This window comes from Pelodiscus sinensis, chromosome 12 (genome assembly GCF_052426305.1).
Source record: "Pelodiscus sinensis isolate ZL-2025 chromosome 12, ASM5242630v1, whole genome shotgun sequence".
In the NCBI taxonomy this organism is placed as follows: Eukaryota; Metazoa; Chordata; order Testudines; family Trionychidae; genus Pelodiscus; species Pelodiscus sinensis.
In genome coordinates this window covers 18,808,938-18,831,654 of record NC_143063.1, presented here as the reverse complement: position 1 = coordinate 18,831,654, position 22,717 = coordinate 18,808,938, and the positions used below count along the sequence as shown (strand labels likewise).

The 22,717-nt window shown below is 39.7% G+C and overlaps 1 protein-coding gene across 2 annotated transcripts in view; it reads right to left on the bottom strand.

Annotated features, from left to right (window-relative positions):
- Window positions 1-22,717, bottom strand: part of TOX3 (TOX high mobility group box family member 3) — a 96,957-nt gene that overhangs the window by 28,922 nt on the left and 45,318 nt on the right. For both annotated transcript variants that reach the window (XM_006121130.5, XM_006121129.4), the window contains exon 2: window positions 3,011-3,076. In XM_006121130.5, coding sequence (XP_006121192.3) covers window positions 3,011-3,076 — 66 coding nt within the window. The remainder of the gene's footprint in view (window positions 1-3,010; window positions 3,077-22,717) is intronic.

Here is a 22,717-nt window from a genome sequence, read left to right as displayed (position 1 = left end):
TAAACCTAAATCAGGACTATCTCAATCAAATAGGGCATCTGGCAATCCTAAAATAGGCACTCTGTCTTGTTTTGGATATGCAACACTGCCCTAGGATTTATTTGCTTTTATTAGTTCAAAATTCTAGTTGAAAGGGGCAAAAATTGTTTCATGTATTATTTGCATTGTTTGAAAGAGTGTCTTAATTCCAGTTAATTTAAAAATGATATGTTCAGTGAAAGATCTCATTAACTGCTGTAAATTGTCATCCTTCAAACTGTTAATGATGATATAAATTAATAACCGCTTGAGAGAAGATGGAAACTGAAACACAAGTAAAACCTTTGCTTGCATACAGAACCTGTCAGCTGTCATTATTGGTCTCTCACCAGAAATGATGAGGTCCCAGACTGCTACAGTCTGCAGGAACAGAGTGAGAGAGTCTGCTGAGACTGTAGTGGTCTCGCTTCATGCAGAATATGGCAACTTAATTCTAGATTTGAAAGCTGGTCCTGCATTAGGCAGACATTTGACTTGCATTGCCAGGTTAGAAAAGATGTACATTTTCTTTCTGTGGAGCTCTGAGTATACAAACACAAAAGGATGGATTGGCCATGAGAAGTGGTTGGCTAATGAACATAACCCTATGGCTGCATTTGCAGTTATTTTGGCACTAATGTGGTCTAGTAACAGATGCAACTGTAATTTGTGACTCATTTGCTACCCCATTACTGCTTAATGAAATCTAACATATCACATTAACAATACGGATAAACACTCATTCTTGATATGTGGCATTTGGCTGTTTTCATTACCACTGTAATTAACACTTGAAATATTATTTCAATAAATATTTAAGGTGCTTTAAAAATGGGTCATTGTAATCATCAAGATACAGAGACAGAAAACAAAGCAAATGTGTGGATACTAAACTGGAAGGTGTTCTAGTGCTTACACTGTTATCTCTGTAGGACATTATTTATGGGAATAAAATGGTTTTCTAACACCGTCGTGTCCATATGCAAAGTCCTAATAAATAAGCTGCACTCATTTAAATGTAAAAACTGAATAACAAAACACACACTGAATGCCGTAATTGCCAAGTTAGGCTCACACTATAATGCAAATATTAATATGTAATTATATTCTTATTCTTTCTTCAAGCAGTGAAATCAGCGTCATTAGCCTAGCTCTGACACACTGTTTTAAGTGTCATATTTATGCAAAAGTAGTAATTATGAGAATGGGTTTTATTTCCTCACCAAAAGGGATAAATCCATTGCAACTGTATTAATATGTAATGCAGCCATATAATAATTTATGACAAAGACCCACATAATCATGATTAAACTGATAAGTACTTACATAAACTAATTCTCACACTAACTGCTTGAAATAAGTATAGATTTTTTTTTCAATGTATCAATGATCCAAGAATAAGGATAAAATAGATGTAATCTAAAAGAAAAAAATATTCTAGTAATGTAGTCTTAAATCAAATCACTGGGCTATTGAGATTGTAAAAGAGACATGTGATTTGATACTGCAGAAAAATGTTGCTATAACCAAGATACTACAACGTTTATTTTATCAATTGTATTTTTAAGTTATTCACTTTTCAAATAGTTATTTCTTTACATTTTTTAAAAGTGTGTGCATGGTTAAATGCCATCTGTACTGAAATGTTCAAAACATTTGTTCCTTTTGATAAAAATGCAAATCTGGAGAACTGTTGTATCAACATATAACAGCCAATGTCTGACACGGTGAATTATCACAGCTGGAATTAAATTGTCTCTGAACAGCTGCTGGCAGCAGAGCTTTCATCAATGTTTGATTCAAATGTAGGAAAGAAATTCTACAGAATGAAACATCATGTTGTCATTACAGATGGGGTTTGTGTTCATTATCACAAATAACACTGGAAATCATGCCAAACAATATTCCCTTATCTAAGCAGTCTTGTTGGATAAAAGAGATGGTAGCCATTGTAAAAACAATTCATGAAATGCTACTCTTAATTTGAACCTTCATCTTTATGGTAACACCTTATTTGCCACTTAATTCCATTCCACTTTCTGTTTTATTATAACAAGCACATTCATGACAGAATTGTCACCTTCAATGAATAAGGTCAAGGCTGCTCATTTTTCTAACCTTTCCTTACCCTTGGGAGATTTATGATATACTTCTTATGTACATATTAAATATCACTTCCTAACAGTTTTTGCCTACTCTCCATTTTCACATTTCTCTCTCTCACACTCACACACTCTTTTTAGGCAATACATCTTGCCCTTTTGTTTATAAGTCTATCTTCTCTGGAACAGAAGCTGTTATTTTTTGTGTATGGCCAAAAGGCAGTTCCATCTATAGCAGATGTCAATACTATTGCAATAATAATCTAAAATTTTGCCTGACAGGAGATAGTGGTCTAAAGAATACTGTGGTTGGTGCTCACACCCTTTCACTAGCCCCACTCCTAAAAGCTAGCAGCCAAATGCATCACCTCAATGACCAATTAGGCTCGATCTATTCAGACCCAAGGCTTGTTCCCAAGTCCATGTCTAAAACTTGGCTGAAAGTCTATTCCTCATTCCCGCAACACAAACATTGCAGCCAACTAAGTTGTTTTGTTTTCTAACTTATGTGAGTGTTAAGAACCCAAATTACAATGTTTGTATCTATGAGTGAAATTAGCATATTAGCTACTAATGACTTCTACTAGGCTCGTTTTCAAAATCTACACCTACTGTGCCTTTTATTTGTCTCCTTCTGTTTATAATTTTTTTCATACATAAAGCAGATTTGTTTCTATTGACATGCTATGTAAGTAACAGCCTTATGGACAGCTAAATTGACTCGTAATGGAGAGCTGTCAGGTTATTTTCTTTCTCATTAAAGTCTTTATTCTGTGCTCCATAAAACACATACAAATTCAGCACTTCACTTTTCATCTGTTGAAAGTCTGTTAAATTATCAAAGCAAACAGCAGAATATGAACACAGATTTAAAAAAAAGAAAAGACTACCTCATTTGCAGTAAGAAATGCATTATTTGCCTCCGTCATGTTCATGTAGTTGTTATTGTTTCCAAACTGAAAGAAAAAGATATTTGACTTTTAATATATACCATGATAAACCTTTATGACCATATAGTCAACATAGATTCTTTATTCTATCATCTGCCCAGAAAAGTATTGCTTTTGAAAAAAAAGATAAGAGGTAAATGTGCAGAAGCTCTTCTGGAACTTCTATAATCATAATCAAGTTGGACGATTCAGATTATTATATAACTGATTGAATTAGTGTGGATCATCTTTGTTACCCAGGGAGCCAAAGGAGGGTGGCGGAGCAGGGATAGGGGAACTGTGCTGGGGATCTGAAAGGCTTGTGGTGAGCTCAGTGACCCATTCTGTTGAGGGCTACTTCCTCCCACACATGGACCAATTCAAAGGGATCCTCATGGAGATTCCCTCCTCCAAGCTCCCTTTCTCCAAACTCTTGAATCATGGACATTAGTTGACTGTAGGAGAGAAATATTTATTCTTTTTAGAGACTAGTATGGAAAAGAAGGTATTACCAGCATTTGGCTAATCAGTGATTTCTGTGTACTGCTCTCTTAAATAGCAGCAGTCAGACGATTGTAGGAGAATAGGTAGACTATTACATGTATTTTCAACAAACACAGGCATTTTATAAGCTTTGCTTTTCAAGAACAAATACCTTTGTTGCGTTTGTGTTGTCAGCTGAAATACTAGTCTACAGTTTCAAACATCCTTTGTATTTCTAAGGTTCTATTTACTATGAGACATAGTGAAAAAAATATAATAAAGGGAAGCAAAAAAGGAAAGAGTCCCTAGACCATATTTATGTATGTTATCTATGTTCATTAGTGTTGTTGTAACTTTAATATTTAATACCTAACATAGCACTGTAAGCAAGAGTAAAAAAGGACTGTTGAAATCTCTGAACACAACATTAATTTTTTATACATCATTAAAATGGCCTTCTCATACCATGAGCATTAAGGTTGCATCAGCATTTCCATCCTGACCTCCTATTTTCTGAATTTTATAACTCAAATATAAATCTTTCCTTGGGCCTTTTCCTTGTCTCACAAAATCCTGAGTGCATTTTATTTGAGGTGATTATTTAAAAAAAAAAATACACATTTTTGATGTTATAGAACTCTACATTAAGAGTGTAAGGATGGGGAAATATTCACTTTCACAGCCACCCCCACAATTCTCTGCTCCAAATGACAGTACCCTATCATACTGCCAGAATCAATACTGAAAGAATCCATACTCCACCCACGCTCAGCACTTTGTCTAACTTGCTGCCTGGAGGTTTTGATGATGAAGACTCAGTAGATTGTGATACTTGCTCCTCCTACCTACTTCCTCAGAGAATGGAGTTATGGGGGCAGAATACCAAATCTTTTCTTGAAAGGGCTAATTTCCCTGAAAGACACAGAAACCTTTTCCCAAACTCAAAGATGGGACAACTCCAGTAGCATGGAGGAAGGAAGAAGGGTAGATAGATAAAGGAACTGGGATCTGAGCCAAAGCCCACTGTAGCAAAATGAGTGTCTATTGACTTCATTGGCCTTTGGATCATGTCTTAGGAGATGGCAGAGTTTAGAAACAGATTTGAAGACTTAATAGGGGAACTGTGGGGATAAGAGAAAGGGGGGGGGGAGATCACCTGCAATTTACAATATTAAAGAATAAAATCTCTACCTCAAAATCTTAAATTTTAGTTGGGTGTTTCAAGAAGCCATACACAAACTTTATTTAGGGTATAGTCTAAGTAAAATGGATATTCATGGCATAAATATACTGTGTTGTAACTATAATTAACTATGTATCTAAAGAAGCTGTATATACAAAACTCTACCAGGGCTTAGTTTTCAGAAAAACTTAAACAACCAATAGTCTTGCAGCACCTTAAAAACTAGCAAAACATGTAGATGGTATCATGAGCTTTCGTGGACACAACCCACTTCTTCAGATGAATGAAAGTGTTAGGTTTTAGAGTCAGTCATTGCACACTCACAGTAATTTTTTCAAGTAAAGATTTTGTGTGGATTTTTAGCATACAGACTTAGTACTCATGCACAGCAGTGAGACACTGACATGATAGATTTTCTTGTGTCAGTGAGCTTAGAACTAAGTAGTATTTACATGAAAAACTCTAATGGCGCCAAAGGAGCTGTTTTCTCTCACACACACACACACACACACACACACACACACACACACACACACTCTCTGTCTCTGTCTCTGTCTCTGTCTCTGTCTCTCTTCAATCCTACTAGAAATGAGCATCTTTCCTGAGGTCAGACCTGTTCACAACAGGATTGTTTTCGGCAATATACGTTTACAACGATGCACTGTCATGGTTTTCATACACTTAAGTATAATATAGGTGTAGCATATGTGATTTTTTTCTTCATTTTAAGCTCTTAAAGTGAAACAAAAGGCGATTCCCAGATTGAAATTTATGTCTGTGTGTCATTAAGAATATAAAATAAAATGAGATAACAAGGGAAGTTAAAAATGAAGGTTGCTACTTCATTTTTAACTTGCTATATTGTTGTGGCTGAAAAATGCAGTTCCTACTTCATATAACTCCAGGAATTGACTTCAGATCCTACAGTATCTATGTTTTTGTTAGTATGGGTCACAACTTCAACATTATTTAATTGTAGATTTTTGTGAATTATAAATCCATTTAAGGCAATCTATGTTTTAGCAGTGAGCATTTTAAAGATTAAACTTTTGTTATCTAATAGTAACCACAAACAACACAGGAAAATAAAATGGTTATTATCTTAAGGACCTAAACAATTCAAAAAACAAATTAAGCTTAGAGTGAAATAAGAACTGGGTTAGAAATCCTCTTCTGAACAGTTAGTATGCCAATGTAATTACTGAAGAAACTACAGCTAATCAGCTGTGAATTGTATCCATTAATTAGTATTTGCCCTGGAGAAATGAGAAAAATCAGTAACAATGTTAACACTGCAATGCACTGATGAGTACTGAAACACAGGGCCCTCAGCAGTTAGTCAAGCAGGTGGCTCCAATGGTCCAAGTAATTTTAAAAGCTCTCACCTGAAGTGCAGAACTGGAATTACAAAGCACTTCTTGCATATCTTTTGTATCTATATAAGGCTATAATTAATGGCTTTTAATTTAGAAACACTTTGTGATCATCTGGGAACAGTTATAAATCATTCTAAATAGAACAAGGAGTTCTATTTTAGTAAAATATTTAATTTTGAATAGACAATTCACATGTTTTGTGTGAAATGAGTCAATGCTTTTCTCCATTTATTTTCTAGGGACTCCTTTGCCTAGACTACTAAATACCAGTGGTCTATATACTTGAGAATAGGGGTGCAAAATGAGGACAAGATCCTCTAATACAATTCACATGAACATACCACTTCTGAAGCACCACCGATTTCACCAACTGGGATAGTGAAGTGAATCTAGCTGCAGAATCTAGCCCTGACACCTCACTGTTTGAGTGGACCAATGTGTTTTTGTTTTAAAAATTAATTAGTAATCAATAATAAGTCAGTAATACTTGGGGCTAAATGGTGTCACCTGAAAATCTTCAAGCATTCTACAATATTAACAAATAAAAGTCTCTGGAGTAATATGCAACATTATCCCAGTCATACGGAAATAGAGGAACTATATAAGTGACTTTCCCAGGTCACACAGCAAAGTCTACAGCCCAACTGAAAACAAGAACAAGTTTTACTAACTGCCAATCCTGTGTTTAACCATTATCCCATGCCTGTTTGATTTCAAGAATCTCACAAATTCCAGTTCCAATACTAAGATCTTACATAGGTACACAGTCTGACTTTCACATATGCACACCATATTTTGCTGGAGCAAAGGAAATTGTATGTGCACACTTATTTCATGTAATTCATTGAAAAAGAAAAGAAGGTAAGATAAAGCCATTTTGAACAAACTGTAGATCATCTCTTTAATTTGTTATGCACAGGCAACACCCATTCAAGTGAGTGGGAGCTTTGCATTAAAAATGATATAGGATTTGTTCCTATGTCCTTTAAAATTACAACTGTCATTGGGGTGAAATAGCCACAGACACCAGTAGAGCAGGATTTCCTCTTTTTATTCTAGTATTAAGTTAGGTAAATGGTGTGTGTGTGTGTGTGTGTGTGTGTGTGTGTGTGTGTGCGCGCGCGCACGCGCGTGTGAGAGAGAGTGTCAGAGATCTTATAACAACAGCAATTAAGGTTTTTATTATTTGCATTCTGGTTTTTCAACCTTTATGGTGTATTTGCTACTACAGTTTTCAATTTGTTCCCTGCTAGAAAAAAAATAAATAAAAAGAAATTTGAGAGTCTCATGAATTCATATGAAATGAAGAGCTGAGGCAATACTGTCAGGAATACATCATTAAAAGGATAAAAGGTTCATAGAGTCTATTAACCGGGTAAACAATAAAATGGGAGCGGACAGTGGAGCTGGAGCAGCCTGTTACGGCGAGGCTGGAGTGCCCCTTCCTGTGGCATGCTGCTTTGGCTGAACTGGGCCTGCTGTTGGCAAAGGTCACTGGAGCACTCTCCACTCATGGCTGGCCCACTGGGCTGGAGCAGTCCCCTGCCCACAGTGGATGCCAATAAACCATAACCGGTAAGCATCATCCAATAAGGGTGCTGCTTACTGATTAACCATTCACATCCCTAACAGAGTTGGTCATACTTTCCAAAATAGCCTCCTCAAACCCACCCATCCCCAACCAAAATTAAATTTGGGCTATAGAGTGTGTTATTCTTTTGTAGCAGTGATCAGGCAAATCACATTTCCAGAAAGTAAAATATGAGCTACCATGCATAATCAACTTTATATTATACCCTAGTCTAAAGACATGACAATATATACAAATAAGCCTCAAATCTGAAAGTATGAAAAATATGGAGGAGAATAGTTTTCTCTAAAAAAATCAATGATTTTCAGAACATTAACTATGAGTCAGATGGGGTAACAGTTTAGCTACATAGGGTCAAATCTTGACCCAACTAAGGTCAATAGTAGTTCAGCCACTGACTTCAATGGGACCCATAATGCTTAGTAATTCTGACATAATAAATTACTACCCTTTAATTACCAAAATTCTAGTATAAATCTGTTTTGAAATTACTGACTAAAAAACAACATTCAGACCTGAGAGAACTGGTATTTACACATATAAGAAGCAGAAATCCACTAAATAACTTGAACATAGACAAATGGAGAAAATGTTCAAAATGCCACCCTCCTTTGTCGATGGGGCTGGCAGTGAAAGGCTACAGTTCCAGCAGCAAAGGAGGGGCTCCTCATCCTGGAAGTCTCTGGCAACTATTGGCCAGCTGGGAGGGAGAGCTATGAATAGCCAGAACATCACAGCTCCCAGGAACAAAAATGGAGTAGGGCCATGCGACGCCTCTTTCAGCTCCATTCTAGTAGCCCCTCCCCTCAAGTCACCCCAAACTAGGAATAGAAATCTGGTCTGACAGGTGCTGCAGGTCCAGCCTTTGGGGGCCAGAAAGAAATTTGTCCTGCCATAGGCCAATTGACAGAGGCCAAGGAGTTTTTTTACTTTCCTCACAGCACTGTCAAACCACTGCGGGTTAAATAGAAACACACTTATTACCAAATTTGGGCTTGTCTACACTACAGAGAAGATCAACTTTCCAGAGGTCAATCATCTAACATTCGATTTAGCAGGTGTAGTGTAGACCCCCAAATGAAATGCTGAGGGCAGGCCCTGCTGGTGTTGTAAACTACTCATTCTGTGAGGAGTAAGGGAAACTAATGGGAGCATGTGCTCCTGCTGGCCTCCCACAGTGTAGATGCTGCGGTGGCTTGGTTTAAGGTAAGCCAAATTCAGCTGCCATTTTGTTACTTGTTAAGTGTTACCTGATAATGATCCCTGTAACTCCTGCATGGGATCCAACTAAGTATTTGGTACAGGATAGTGTGCATTTTGAGTAGGTAGTGCCCCTCCCCTATGTTAAAGTTTAATAAAATTTGCAACCTGTCACTTAATTCCACACATGTGTATGTCCTCATTTTGCTGCTATGTCTGAATCAAAGTGCTTAGGTGAATTAAGAACCTAAGTCCAATGAACTTTCGGTGGATTTAAAACACTTAGGTGCTTTTGAGAATGTTGCCAAAGTCTTTTTATCAAACATAAATAAAGATTTGTAAAGTTATCACACTTTTATCCTTCACTGTGAAACCTGAATCGCCAAGAAAATCTATTGTATAATCCCAATAAAATTCCTCTTGCTAGAGAGATTAATCATGCAAATATAAGGAACAAAAAGAAAATAACTTTGTTTCAACAAAGAACAAAAACAAAGCTTGGCAATCAGAATAGGGAGCAAGGATGTACTGAACAACAAAAAAATCACCTCAGAATATTACTCTCAAAACAGAATGTTAATTTTTATTCAGTAATTTCAATACAGATTTATACAAGAATTTTGGTACCTAAAAGGATGGTAATGTGTATAGTGAAGTTATTATTGTTTCAGAATTACTAAACATTATGAGTAAAATCCTAGTTCCATTGAAATCAGTGGCCAAATACCATTGACTTTAGTGGGACCAAGAAAATGAATGGGCCCTATGGCGTCATACTAACAGAGCATATGATGAGTTGGAAAATTCCTAAGCTTATTCATGCCACTGGAGAAAACAAAGTTTGTAATTCTGTACTCAAAGTACTGTAAGGTTGAGAAGACTATGCCCTGCTTCTCTTACATAACAGATATATTGAATCCCTTATCAGTTCCATTTTCATCTAAATCTTTAACCATGATGCATCAGTGATTTAATGATAAATAAATTAATATCAAAAATAAATATTTAGGATCAAATATGTAATGGGTACCTTGTGTGATCTTTAAACACCATATTCTGCAAACCGTTACTCCTAATTCCTACAAACTATTCTTTCTAGCCCCATTGACTTCAATGCGAGTAGGCTTGTAAGTAAACATTGCACAGGTGTCTGCAGGATGGGGCCCTAACAAAGCATTCTCAACAAACTACAAGTGTGAACAACAGAATTTAGACAACTTCCTAATTTGTGTGTGCAAGTGTTCTTTGTATCTGCATTTTAAGTAGCTAGGCATCCACATCCTATTATTTTTGCTCTCATTTCCTCCTGTGACAATGGCAACCTCAATTGAATATATTTGTGGCATCTCTGGAACAAAGTTAGAAGCCATATTTTTAAAATATAGACATTAACTTATATAGACAGACAGATATAAAACTTCATTTCATATAGAAAAACATATACTTGCACAAATATATACATGTTTGTGCAAACAGATATTATATATATTTATCATTATGGCAAAGATCTTAACACTATCTTCATTTTTGGCAAATTAATTCCTAAGAGGTCATACTATCTTTATGAATAAAAAGAAAGATAATGATCCCAAAAGATGTAATTACAGACCAGAACTAAATTACTTTGCAGGTCTAAGTACTGTATCTTAATAATTCCACTAGAGAACATCTTCACTGCATTTGAGCAGATTTGATTTTGCTGCCTGACCAATAATTATAGCTCTGGCAAATACAATGTCTGATAAGGACATCAATTAAGAATGAGCATTGTTATTTTTTTTTTTAAATCATCATGTTCACAGTCTGTCTGATTGAATGAAATGTCAAATTAAATTAATGGAGATTGCTAAGTCTAGCTGGCTGGTGGGGAGCCATGCAGAAAGTGGGGCAGCATAGACAATAAACTGTCCATAATTAAAAGATGAGAAACTGGACTAATGCTACTTCAGCTTGATTACTCCAAACACCTTAATATGCACTGAAATAATTCTGACTACAGAGTGTAAAGAGTGGAAGGAGGTTTTGATTGACTAACCTCTATGGATACCAATGTCATAATCAACTGCATTAAATGCTACATGAAATAATAAATCAAATATTATTTGATTCTAACATGAAAAATAAGTTACTTCTTCAGTTCATACAAATGTAATACAAAAAATTTACCAACAGCTACTATCTATCCATCTTATTTTTTTTCAGGTAGTGCCTTCACTAAGTCCAGTGGATGCATAGCTCCTGGATTCATGGATCAAGGGAGCATAGATCTCTTTAGATATACTTCCCTGAAAGAGCAAGTCCCAAAAAACATTTAAATGCTTTAAAAAATAGGTTTAGTACAAATTATTTCATTTTATTTTAGACATATTCGATTCTCAGGTTCACTGATATAAATCTAAAGTAAACATGTTGAATCCAATGGAGTTAGTTGGGATTTCCATTGTGATAACTGAGTACAAAGTTTGGCCTAAATCCTTTACAAATGAAGAAAAATTAAAGGGGCTGTCAATTGTATGTCAGAGTGAATCCAAAATGATGCTCTGGATACTGTGATAGCTTAGGGATCCTGCAAATCTCAGTACTTAGTCTTGCAAAATAGCAAAACTTCTGAAATAACTAAATTGTACATTGCAATAAAGCCTATTGGTGATGGGCATAACAGTAGACAAGCCAAAGCAGCTCAACATGGAGAAACTTGGATGTTCAGGATATAAGAGGCTCAGAGAGGTAGCCGTGTTAGTCTGTAACTTTAAAAACAGCAAGTAGCCCTGAGGCACCTTAGAGGCTAACAAAAACATTGTCTCCCACAATATTCTTGCCAGCAAGTTAAGGGAATGTGGATTGGATAAATGGACAGTAAGATGAATAGAAAGCTGGCTGGAAGGTCGGGCCCAGTGGGTAGTGATCAATGGCTTGATGTCAGGATGGCAGTCGGTTTCTAGCGGAGTGCTCCAAGGTTCGATTCTGGGACCAGTTTTGTTTAACATCTTTATTAATGACCTGGATGAGGGGATGGATTGCACCCTCAGCAAGTCTGCAGATGACACTAAGCTAGAGGGAGAGAGAGATTCGCTGGAGGGCAGGGACAGAGTCCAGAGTGACTAAGACAAATTGGAGGATTGGGCCACAAGAAATCTGATGAGGTTCAACAAGGAGACGTGCAGAGTCCTGCACTTGGGATGGAAGAATCCCAAGCATTGTTACAGGCTGGGGACCAACTGCCTAAGTAGCAGTTCTGTAGAAAAGGACCTGAGGATAACAGTGGATGAGAAGCTGGATATGAGTCAACAGTGTGCCCTTGTAGCCAAGAAGGCTAATGGCATATTAGGTTGCATTAAGAGGAGCATTGCCAGCAAATCCAGAGATGTCATTATTCTTCTTTACTCAGCTCTGGTGAGGCCACATCTGGAGTATTGTGTCCAGTTCTGGGCCCCCAATTACAGGAAGGATGTGGATGCATTGGAGAGGGTCCAGCGGAGGGCAACCAAAATGATTAGGGGGCTCGAACATATGAACTACAAGGAGAGGCTGAGGGAGCTGGGTCTATTTGGTCTGCAGAAGAGAAGAGTGAGGGGGGATTTGATAGCAGCCTTCAGCTTCCTGAAGGGAGATTCCAAAGAGGCTGGAGAGAGGCTGTTCACAGTAGTAATGGATGGCAGAACAAGGAGCAATGGTCTCAAGTTGCAGTGGGAGAGGTCCAGTTTGGATATTAGGAAAAACTATTTCACTAGGAGGGTGGTGAAGCTCTGGAATGGGTTACCTAGGGAAGTAGTTGAGTCTCCATCACTAGAGGTGTTTAAGTATCGGCTTGACAAAGTCCTGGCTGAGTTGATTTAATTGGGATTAGTCCTGCCTTGGGCAGGGGGCTGGACTTGATGGCCTTTTAAGGTTTCTTCCAGCTCTATGATTCTATTTTATATCTACCTATATATATACACACACACATACACACACACACAAAATATATATAGTATCATGAGCTTTCACAGGCAAAATCACTTCCTCAGATGAGTTAGAGTCAAGCAATGCTTTTTGCCCATGAAAGCTCGCATTCTCACTCTCTCTCTCCATATATATAGTTAGGGTTGGCCAGGTGTCCGGTTTTCTAGTGGACAGTCCAGTATTTACACCGTCTGTCAGGTAGAAAAATTCAGAAAATACCGGACACGTGCAATGTCGGGTATTTTCTGAATTCCCGGCTGGGCGCCGGACGGAAGCCTGGCAGGGGTAGAGGAGTGACTGAGAGGCAGGACCGCAATTGGCGCTAGGAGCTTGTGGTCGCGTGCAAAAGCCGGGGGGAGGGGGCTGGGACTCCCAGCCACTCCCCCCGCCTGGCTTCTCCACACAACCAGAGGCTCCCAGCGCCAGTAGTGGCCCTGCCTCTCAGCTGGGAGCCTCTGGCTGCATGCAGAAGCCAGGCGGGGAAGAGTGGCTCCCAGCCCCTCCCTCCGCCCCACCTGGCGTCTACGAGCAACTCGAGGGTGTGCCTGCCGGGGGCACAGCCCCTTGGACTCCAACTGTGACCAGTGACTGCACCCCTCCTCCTCCGCCAGCTCCGCTTCCCGCCCCCCTTCCTCTGGGCACCCCCTCCTCCCGTCCAGCCCCACAGCCCCCAACCCTCCCCAGCTCTGCTTCCCGTCCCCTCCCCTTCCTCCCGGCCAGCCCCCGAGCCCCACCCCCCCAGCTCTGCTTCTCGTCCCGCCCACCATGATCAAGTGTGTCTGTTTTTTTGGCGGGGTCCACCTGGTAACTCTATATATAGTTAGTTAGTCAGTCAGCACTAATCATCGTTTTGAGGGTGTAAGAGGATTAAATGAGAAAAAACACACACACACACAGCCAGCAGTCAGATGGGATCCAAAGAAATCAGACAGGACATATGATAAGGAACAGTGAGAAAAAGAAGTTGGAATGATTATGCCATGGTTAACAGCCCACTGGTTTAGTAAAATCGTCTGTTATCAAATGTGAGCGTTTGTGTGTATTTTGAATAAAGTACTAGCTCATTGGTCAACAAGTAGGTATATTGAGTTCATCCTTCCTGTTTTTCAACATATTTTGAAAGAATATACAAAGCAATTTACCTTCAGAGATCCAGTAAGGCACAATACGATGGAAATAGTTTAATGTTACCTTTGTGAGACATATTATCATTAAAAAGTGCATGCTAAAATACAGAATCATCCATTTTCCTCTCCAAGCAGATTCATTTCCTGTTTGCATCTGCCCACGTTTGCCAGGAAGGAAAACTTTAGAGAACCTTTCAAAAAGAGTACAGTTTATATCAAAAGTGACTAACTTCTTTTGGCCAAAAAATCTTTAATATACAAACTGTGCACCCTCAGCCATCCACATACAAAGCTCCCTCAGGTGCTAGATTTGCTACTCAGTTACAAAAATCAGGAGTGGCCCCAATGAAGTTAAGGGGAAAACTCCATTTCATCCGGATACCTTATTTTGGCTGAAACTACTCCAGTGATCTGAAATTAAACCATCAGTGGCTAGGCAAGCAGAATCTTTTAAAATAATTACAGCATTATACGCTCCCACCCACCACCGAACTTCTGCAATCACATTTGCACATGCTTAGCTTTTAGCATGTGACCAGGCCCATTAATTGTTCTTTGATATTTAAAACATTATTACCTATGCTTCAAATTAAAGTCAAATGCAGAACCATAGTTATTTTAAAAATTACCTTCAGGGGGTCTCAAATTTTAAAATAGAGCATGTGCAGAAATGTTTGCAGTACTCCAACAAACTTTGTACATTGTGCGTTTTTTTTTTTTTTGTTTTTTTTTTTAAATATCACGCAAGAACATTCCATTGAGACAAAATACTTTTTGCAAGGTCTCGAAGATGACAATAGTCCCAACTGCTATCAAACATACTGTTTGCAAATCTAAAGATTTTAAAAGTTTCTACTATAAGCAATTAGAATGAATATATTTAAAATTACTTTTAAATGCCATTAGCCTAGGGCCAGGCAAAATATGGGCCCACAGGCTGGAATTGGCCTACCAAACCATGGATCCAGCCCACAGGAGCCTCAGTCAGGTTCCCATGCCTGCTCTTTGTCCCCCCAGCACTCAGAAAATCTGGCTGTGGGGCCATGTGCATCTGTGAATGCTAAGACCCTGGGGGGGGCAGGGGGGGGAAGGGAGGGAGGTATCTCATATTGTACCACTCAAGTAAAATCTTGAAGTTTCTATTGGCTGTTTTCCAGGCAATAGGAACTGCCTGTCTGCAGGGCAGGCAGCATGTGAAAGTGTCCTTCCCCCATTTGCTTCCGGCTTGCAGCATTCAGTTCAGAGCAGCGTATATATAACTCAAACCCTCTGCCACCTGGTCCTGCACCCATACACCTTTCTAGATCCTGTGTAACCACCACCAGGTGGATTTGAACCTGGGACCTCTGAAGCGGAGTATAGGAGCCTCTACCTATACTGTAGAGGTCTCTTGGTCTTAAATGCTATAGAGGTCTCTTGTTCTTAACTGTTGCTGTGGTCTAGGAGCCACTTGTATTGCTCAGTAACCACACCATGTGTGTGGGTTACATCTGCACTCCCCTACACCTCTCCTCCTAGTCACAAACCCACCCCAGACAGTACACCTGTATCCCCTACCCCTCGTCACAACCCAAATCCCTGCACTCCTCCTATACTCCTGCCCTAGGATACAACCCCCTTCCATACTCTGCTCCCCTGCCCCAGTCACAAGCCCTTCCCAGATCCTGCACCTTTTCCTGTATCCCTCCACCAGGTCAGAATCCCCTCCTGCACCCATAACCCCTTCTGCATCCTGAAACCTCACCTGCACCCCAGTTCCATGACTGAGATCACAACCCCTTCCTTCAGCCAAACTCCCTCCCAGATCCTACACCCTTTCCTCCACCCCAATCCCTAACCAAATTCCCTTCTACACCCAACCTCCTTCACAGACCCCATACCTCTTTCATTAATATAATAGAAAAGTCCGGTACTTAACCACTCGCCAAATTATTCAATGGCCCCCTCCATCAAAAATTATTGCTCACCCCTGTGTTAGCCAGTAAGTAAAATCTTCAACAATAACAATAGAGGAGAAGGAGACCTTGACAATTTCTCTAGTTCCAGCCAAACTATTTAATATGAAATCCTTCTTCAGTGAATTCCATGGCCAGCAGCAGTAATGTAATGATATTTTGCTAAGTATGGGGCTGTTGTACTCTTGGAACAGTAAAATGAGAAATATTTAATGGTCTCAAATTATAGCCCTTTTCAATTCCTTTAAGAAGTGAACACTGTATAAAAATTATTATCTGTAGAAAAAAGTTACTTTGTATAAAGACATTAATATGACAGTTTTGTTTGGCTTGCACTGGAAGTAATTTAGTATGTGCTATTACAATCCTCTTGTGCTGATTTGTGCAACACTGTACATCATCAACAGCTGTATGAATACATTATTAAATCTAATAAGTCAGCTTATATCCTAAAAGTTTATTTCTTAACTGTCATTAAATTAATTTACTTTATTCCAAAGACGACAAAAGTTTATCTCATGGATAAAACCTTTGTTTTGCATTTGTTATCAAATGTTCAGAGAGCTCCAATTTACAACCTAATAGGTTTGTATTCTGAGCCTAACTCTTTACTGTACCAGTTTTCTCAATTGACTTCAAAAGAACCGTATGGATGTAAAGCTGGTGTTACAGAGTAAAGAATCAGGTACTTTGTTTTTTGTAAGAGTATATCTGCCCTTCCATATACAGCCATCTACACACACTTACCACACACACAATATCACATTATACTTTTCCTTTCAGATGTTAATAGAAATATTAACCTCAGAATGCCTAATTTACTTGTGTCATGTAAAACTTCTCAACAAAATCTAAAGATGTTATTTCAAGATGTTCTACTGTAGTCACTGTCACCATACCCTCTTGCACCTGCTGCTTAAAATACTTTCAAGACCAAATGCTGAGATAAACACACATGCACAGACACACCTCACCACAGACAGGAAGAGAGACCAAACACAACTTTGTATTTAACTCTCTCAGAGTGCCTATCCTTCCCTTTGCTTTATTCTGTGTGGCCATCAAGCCTAATGCAAATCACAATGGTAGTCTTTAACTAGATTTTAATGGAACTGGATTGGCCTCATAGCTATAAACCTGCGAGGGTTGCCATATGTCCGGTATTCACCCGGACAGTCTGGTATTTTCACCTCCTGTCCAGTAAAAAAAATTCAGAGACTACCGGACTCCTGAGATGTTCGGTATTTTCTGAATTTTTCCCCAGCCAAGGGGCGAAAATGCCAGGCACCTGGCAATCCTACAAACACTCAGCGTCCGGTATCCTCCCCCTCAAACTCCCCCTCCTCCGAGCCCCAACACTACCAGCCCTCTGACCCCAGCCCCCATGCTTACCTGGTTCCGCAAGGCTGCAGGCACAAAATGGCTGCCAGCCAAAAGACCAAGGGGGTCTTAGTGCTCAACCGCTCCCCTGTTCCTATCCCTGCACTCACTCTTAATGGGGACAAGCTGTTTTATTTTAATTTGGGGGGGGGGGTGGTTTAATAAGTCTTGGAATCTTTTCTTTTTTTTGCTCAACAACTTTGGTCCCCCCCCTCTTTTTTCCTCCCTTCAACAGAATTTTTCCAGGTCTTTCTTTTGAGGGGATGTGTGTTCAGTATTTTTGTTTCAACCATCTGGCAACCCTAGCTCTAACTGGAATTGCATCCTTTCTGAAGAGGTCAGAAATCATGGAGACGTCCATGATGCTGCCAGATTTCTGCCCACTGACCAGTACAAGCAAAGCTGATCAATTGGCTCTTTCCCTTTCCCTTCCTGTAAATACACTTTGTTTCGACTATTTAATTTCTCTCGCTGTAACTCAGAGGCAGTCCCTCACACACACACACACACACACACACACACACACACACAATCATCATATGAACATGTGGAGTCTGGCCTTCATCTCCATGGCACTGAGTTAATTAAAAAAAATAAAGGTATTAATCAAGTCATTTATTTTAGCATTTTATTTAAACTGTCTAAGCGTTGAATCTAAGTATTTCTTAACATGACAGCATTTTATTCTTAGAATCCCAAGAAATAGTTTTATCCCACTACATTCAAGATTACTGTAACACTTTCTCACATGAATTTAAAGTGATGTGATTATTCTGCAATTGGTCTATAAGTAGCTTTTTCTTAGAATCTTATATCAAATTTCACTTACTTCAGCGAAAGTTGTAAATTCCATTCTGTACTATGATTCAAGTCTACTACACAGTGGCAAATTATATCAAGTTTTAAATGTAAAATTGATAAAGAGTGAAACACATATAGTCATTTTATAATAATCATAATGGAAGACTAGTCAAACTACTTTTTAGGCTAAGTACATGAATGCAATCTTAAATATTTTATTTCTTTGTCACATTGACACTACAGTTCCTTTCATTTTTGCTATGATGGCACAGTCTCAAATTTTAACAAACATTGCTCAGTATCAAGTGAAAAATTAGCACATTTTCTTTTTCTTTTTTAATCTTATATTTCTTCGACTTCATTGTACACAAGCCTATATCTAGTAACAGAATGATGGTACCCTCCCCCCCCAGCACTGTGATCTTGGCCTTATGATGAATATATTGCAGAAAGTGAAGCAGAGTTTGAGTTTGTTCTAAGTTAGAACTCCTGTCCCCACCAAAAGTTATCACAGGGAAATGGGGCCCCTTTTCACTTGATTCATCCACCCCTTTTTACTAGTTTAAGGAATCTTTCCCTTTAAATGTTATTACACATTATTTATGTACACTAGCAGTCACTACGTATTATGTCCTTTTCAAATATAGACGAATGATGCTCCAAGGCATTCATAAACTTAAGAAAAGACAGAAGCAGAAAGAGAATAGTTGAAGTGGAACATCAGCATCCATTTATATGTAAGTCTTCCTGATTTGTTACAGACAGCAAGACAAAAGTGGGCCTTTAAGAGATAATTAAATATGGACAGTATCATAGTTTTCCAGATGAGATCAGGGAAGATCACATCATGCACAGACGGTCACATGGAAGAATTCACAGAGGTGGTTGCACAAGTAGCTGATGGACATGTAGTCCAGACTGAGAAACATGCCATAGTGAAGGAGTTTTCAAATACTAAAATTTTAAGGTAACTCATATAATTATTTTCTTTGCTACTCATAGTTTCTAATATAGAAAAAACAATGTACAGGCAGTCCCCGACTTATGCGGATCTGACTTATGTCGGATCCGCACTTACGAACGGGGCTTTTCTCGCCCCGGAGCTCATGGGCGGTGGGTCGCCACCCGTGTCCTCCGTGGCGAGAAAAGCTTCTCCCGGTCTCCCTGGTCTGCTGGGGGGGTCCAGCAAAGCCGCTGGAACCCCCCAGCACACCAGGGACACCCGAGCAAAGCCGCCCAGGCGGCAGGAGTCCCGCAGCCTGGGCGGCTTTGCTCCTGCCCCCCATGTCTGCTGCGGGGGGTCCAGAAAAGCTGCTGGACCCCCCCCAGCAGACCAGGGACACCCGAGCAAAGCCGTCCAGGCGGCTTTGCTCCCCGTCACCCTGGTCTGCAGGGAGACGGGGAGCAAAGCCTTGGAGCACGCCCACAGCGGGACAGCCTGGGCGCGCTTGGGCTGTCCCGCTGCGGGCGTGCTCCGCGGCTTTGCTCTCTGTCTCCCTGGTCTGCAGGGAGATGGGGAGCAAAGCCTTGGAGCACGCCCGCAGCGGGCATGCTCCAAGGCTTTGCTCCTGTCCCCCTGGTCTGCTGGGGGGAAGGGTGCAGCTAGTGCCCCCCCCCCCCCAGCAGACAAGGCTTTTCTTGCCTACCCCTGGAGTAGAGCAGCTGGTGGCTGCCGGGTTGGTTCCGCAGCACCGCTCCGGACCAACCCAGCAGCACCCCAGCTGCTCTGCCCCAGGCGTCCTGATTCAGCCGCTGCTGGTCAGTTTCAGCAGCGTCTGAATCAGGACGCCTGGGGCAGAGCAGATGGGGTGCTGCTGGGTTGCTCCAGTAGCGCCGAGGAGCCGCTACTGGAGCAACCTAGCAGCACCCCAGCTGCTCTGCCCCAGGCATCCCCAAGTCAGCCGCTGCTGAAACTGACCAGCGGCTGACTACAGGAAGCCCGAGGCAGAGTTGCTCTGCCCCGGGCTTCCTGGAATCAGCCGCTGATCAGTTTCAGCAGCAGCTGACTTGGGGACACCTGGGTTTCTTAAATTGAATCTGTATATAAGTCAGAACTGGCATCCAGATTCAGCCGCGGTTGAAACTGATCAGTTTCAGCAGCGGCTGATGCCAGTTCCGACTTACATACAGATTCAACTTAAGAACAAACCTTCAGTCCCTATCTTGTACGTAACCCGGGGACTGCCTGTAAGCTCTTGTAAATGGTGGTTGAACTATATATCCGTGTGACTATTTAATCCTATAGTAAAGGGCTTTTACTAACATGTGGATAAAGATTAAGTATTTTATTTGGATTTTTGACCCAAGATCTGGATATGAAAACAGTGAATATTCCCAAGGATAGAGGCAGAGCCTTTCCACTTACCCAAATCTCTACCATATGCTTTGGGCTGGTCTAAAGTTAAAAATAAAGTTCAAACACACTCTTCCACAGAAGTGACCTCACATTATTTCCTCCTGTTATTTCTCTTGCATCATCAACCTAAAACCCACAGCATTCCTTCAGAATCGCAGAGATTTGAGAAAGTGAAACAAGTTGCAAGACAACACTCTTAAAACAACAATAAAGTTAGCCATCCACGAAAATGCTTTTATATGAGATTTTTTCCCTCCCTATTCTATATTAAGTACAGAGTGACTGTAACCACTAGTATTAAGAGAAAGAAACAAGTTCTCAGTTTCATAAGGGCTGCTAGGACAAATGAATCATCAAGGGAATCTGATAATAGTAATATTACAGAGTTGGTTTCAAGAGAGACAGAAGAAAAAAGAAGCTCATAGAAAATCAAATGGCAAGCAAACATTTGTGCAAGGGTCGGGAAGGAAAATAAGTAGTAATAAAAAAAAGCCTGAATAAAAACACCTGCAGGTGGTGAGGAAAAGAGGAAAGAGGCCATTTGCTCACATGGATTAAGCAATAATCTTTGATTCACATGTTCTTAGTAGTATTGTATTACTAGACTATCATCTGCAGCTATGCTATTTACTACAAAAATAGTAAGATTCACTACTTTTCATGCTTTGAACAGATCATCTTTTGATCACAGGAAGAAATTCCTATCACAGTATGATTTAACCAAATGCAGTGTGTGCATATGTGTGTGTGTGCCCATTTGTGTATGACAGCTAAACTCCTTTCCATGAACAGTAGCGTACATAGGATGCTTCAGAAATAGATGATTAGACTAGGGGTACATCTACACTGCACACTTATTTCAGAATAGGCTATTCTGGAAGTAATACTCCAAAATAGCTTACTTCAAAACAGCGCGTCTACACTACAGGGAAGCCTCAAAATTAGTCTAAGGCAGACTCCCCTAATGTGAACGCGCTATCTCGATTTAGAGGCCCAGGAAGCACTACGGAGTAATTACTTTGAATGGTCCTAGGGAGGAGCTATTTCGAAATATCAGCAGTGGAGCGTCCATACTACAGCTACTTCGAAAAAGCAATTTTGGAACAGGCATTATTACTCATGGAATGGATTTAATAAGTTGGAATAAGCCATCCATTATTCTAGATTTATTTGGAACAGAATTACTGTGTAGACGCTCGCATTGTTATTTCAGAATAATGGCTGTTATTCTGAAATAACGCTGCTGTGTAGACACATCCTAATAGAATAACAGATTTTTTCCTGGAGTGGCAAAGTCTTATGTCCCTATGGAAGCTTTCAGCATCCTTGAATGTTTCCCCTTTGCAGACTTGCTTGCTACCAAGGTTTGCTTCAGGTAAAATGGGTGTTTTGTTGGCCTTCTCCATTACCTCTGAAGTCTGTCACATAACTGGCTCCAAGTTTTGCTGCTCTGTACCAGAAGTCTTCTTCAGTGCGTAGGTGCCTTTTGAGCTCAGGTTGTTAGGCCCGCTGTAGTTCAGGACTTGCATTATTAGGTTCCCAATGATGATGCTTCACAAGAGATCAGAAACATGTGTATACCTCCAAAACGGTAAAGGAGGTCAAACCCAGTATGTTTGTGTGGTGCTGATCTAAATTATACTATTTCTTCACGTAGCTCATTCATCAAAATATTGTCACCATTCAGAATGTTAAACAAGCACCAGCAATGAGGAAAGATTTTTTTTTAAATGTATCTATAACATGCAAGGAAAAGTCATACGCTTTGCCATCCAACCAGAATGTGCAGCATTCCACAAACTGTTATCAAAGATAGCTCTATATTGTTTAATATTTAGTGTGCTTTTATTTTGTAAAATGGCAGAGGTGGCAGAGAATGTAGATTATTAAAAAGAGTTTGACTATAAAGAGTACCATTTTCCCTAGAAAAAGAAGTATTTTACTAAAAGCAGGTGACAATTTTGTTCAGAAATGTTCACACTAAGACTAAATAAACTTTCAATGGTAAAACATAATTGCTTTGTTCAGCTGCTCAAACACATTTCTGTCCCTGCTATATTTGCATATTTCTGAATATTCTCTCTCAGACCCACACATTTTTGTTAGCAAATCAATTTTCTTTTGGACAAAAAGTGAGATTTGGTCCAATGATTTTAAGCTTTTAAATAAACATGAACTGACTTGATGTAAAGAGCTCCCCTTAAAAAAAAAAAAAGCTTGCTGTTTGGAAAGAAAAGAACTCTTTGAATCCATGGATATCAATTGTCAGTAACA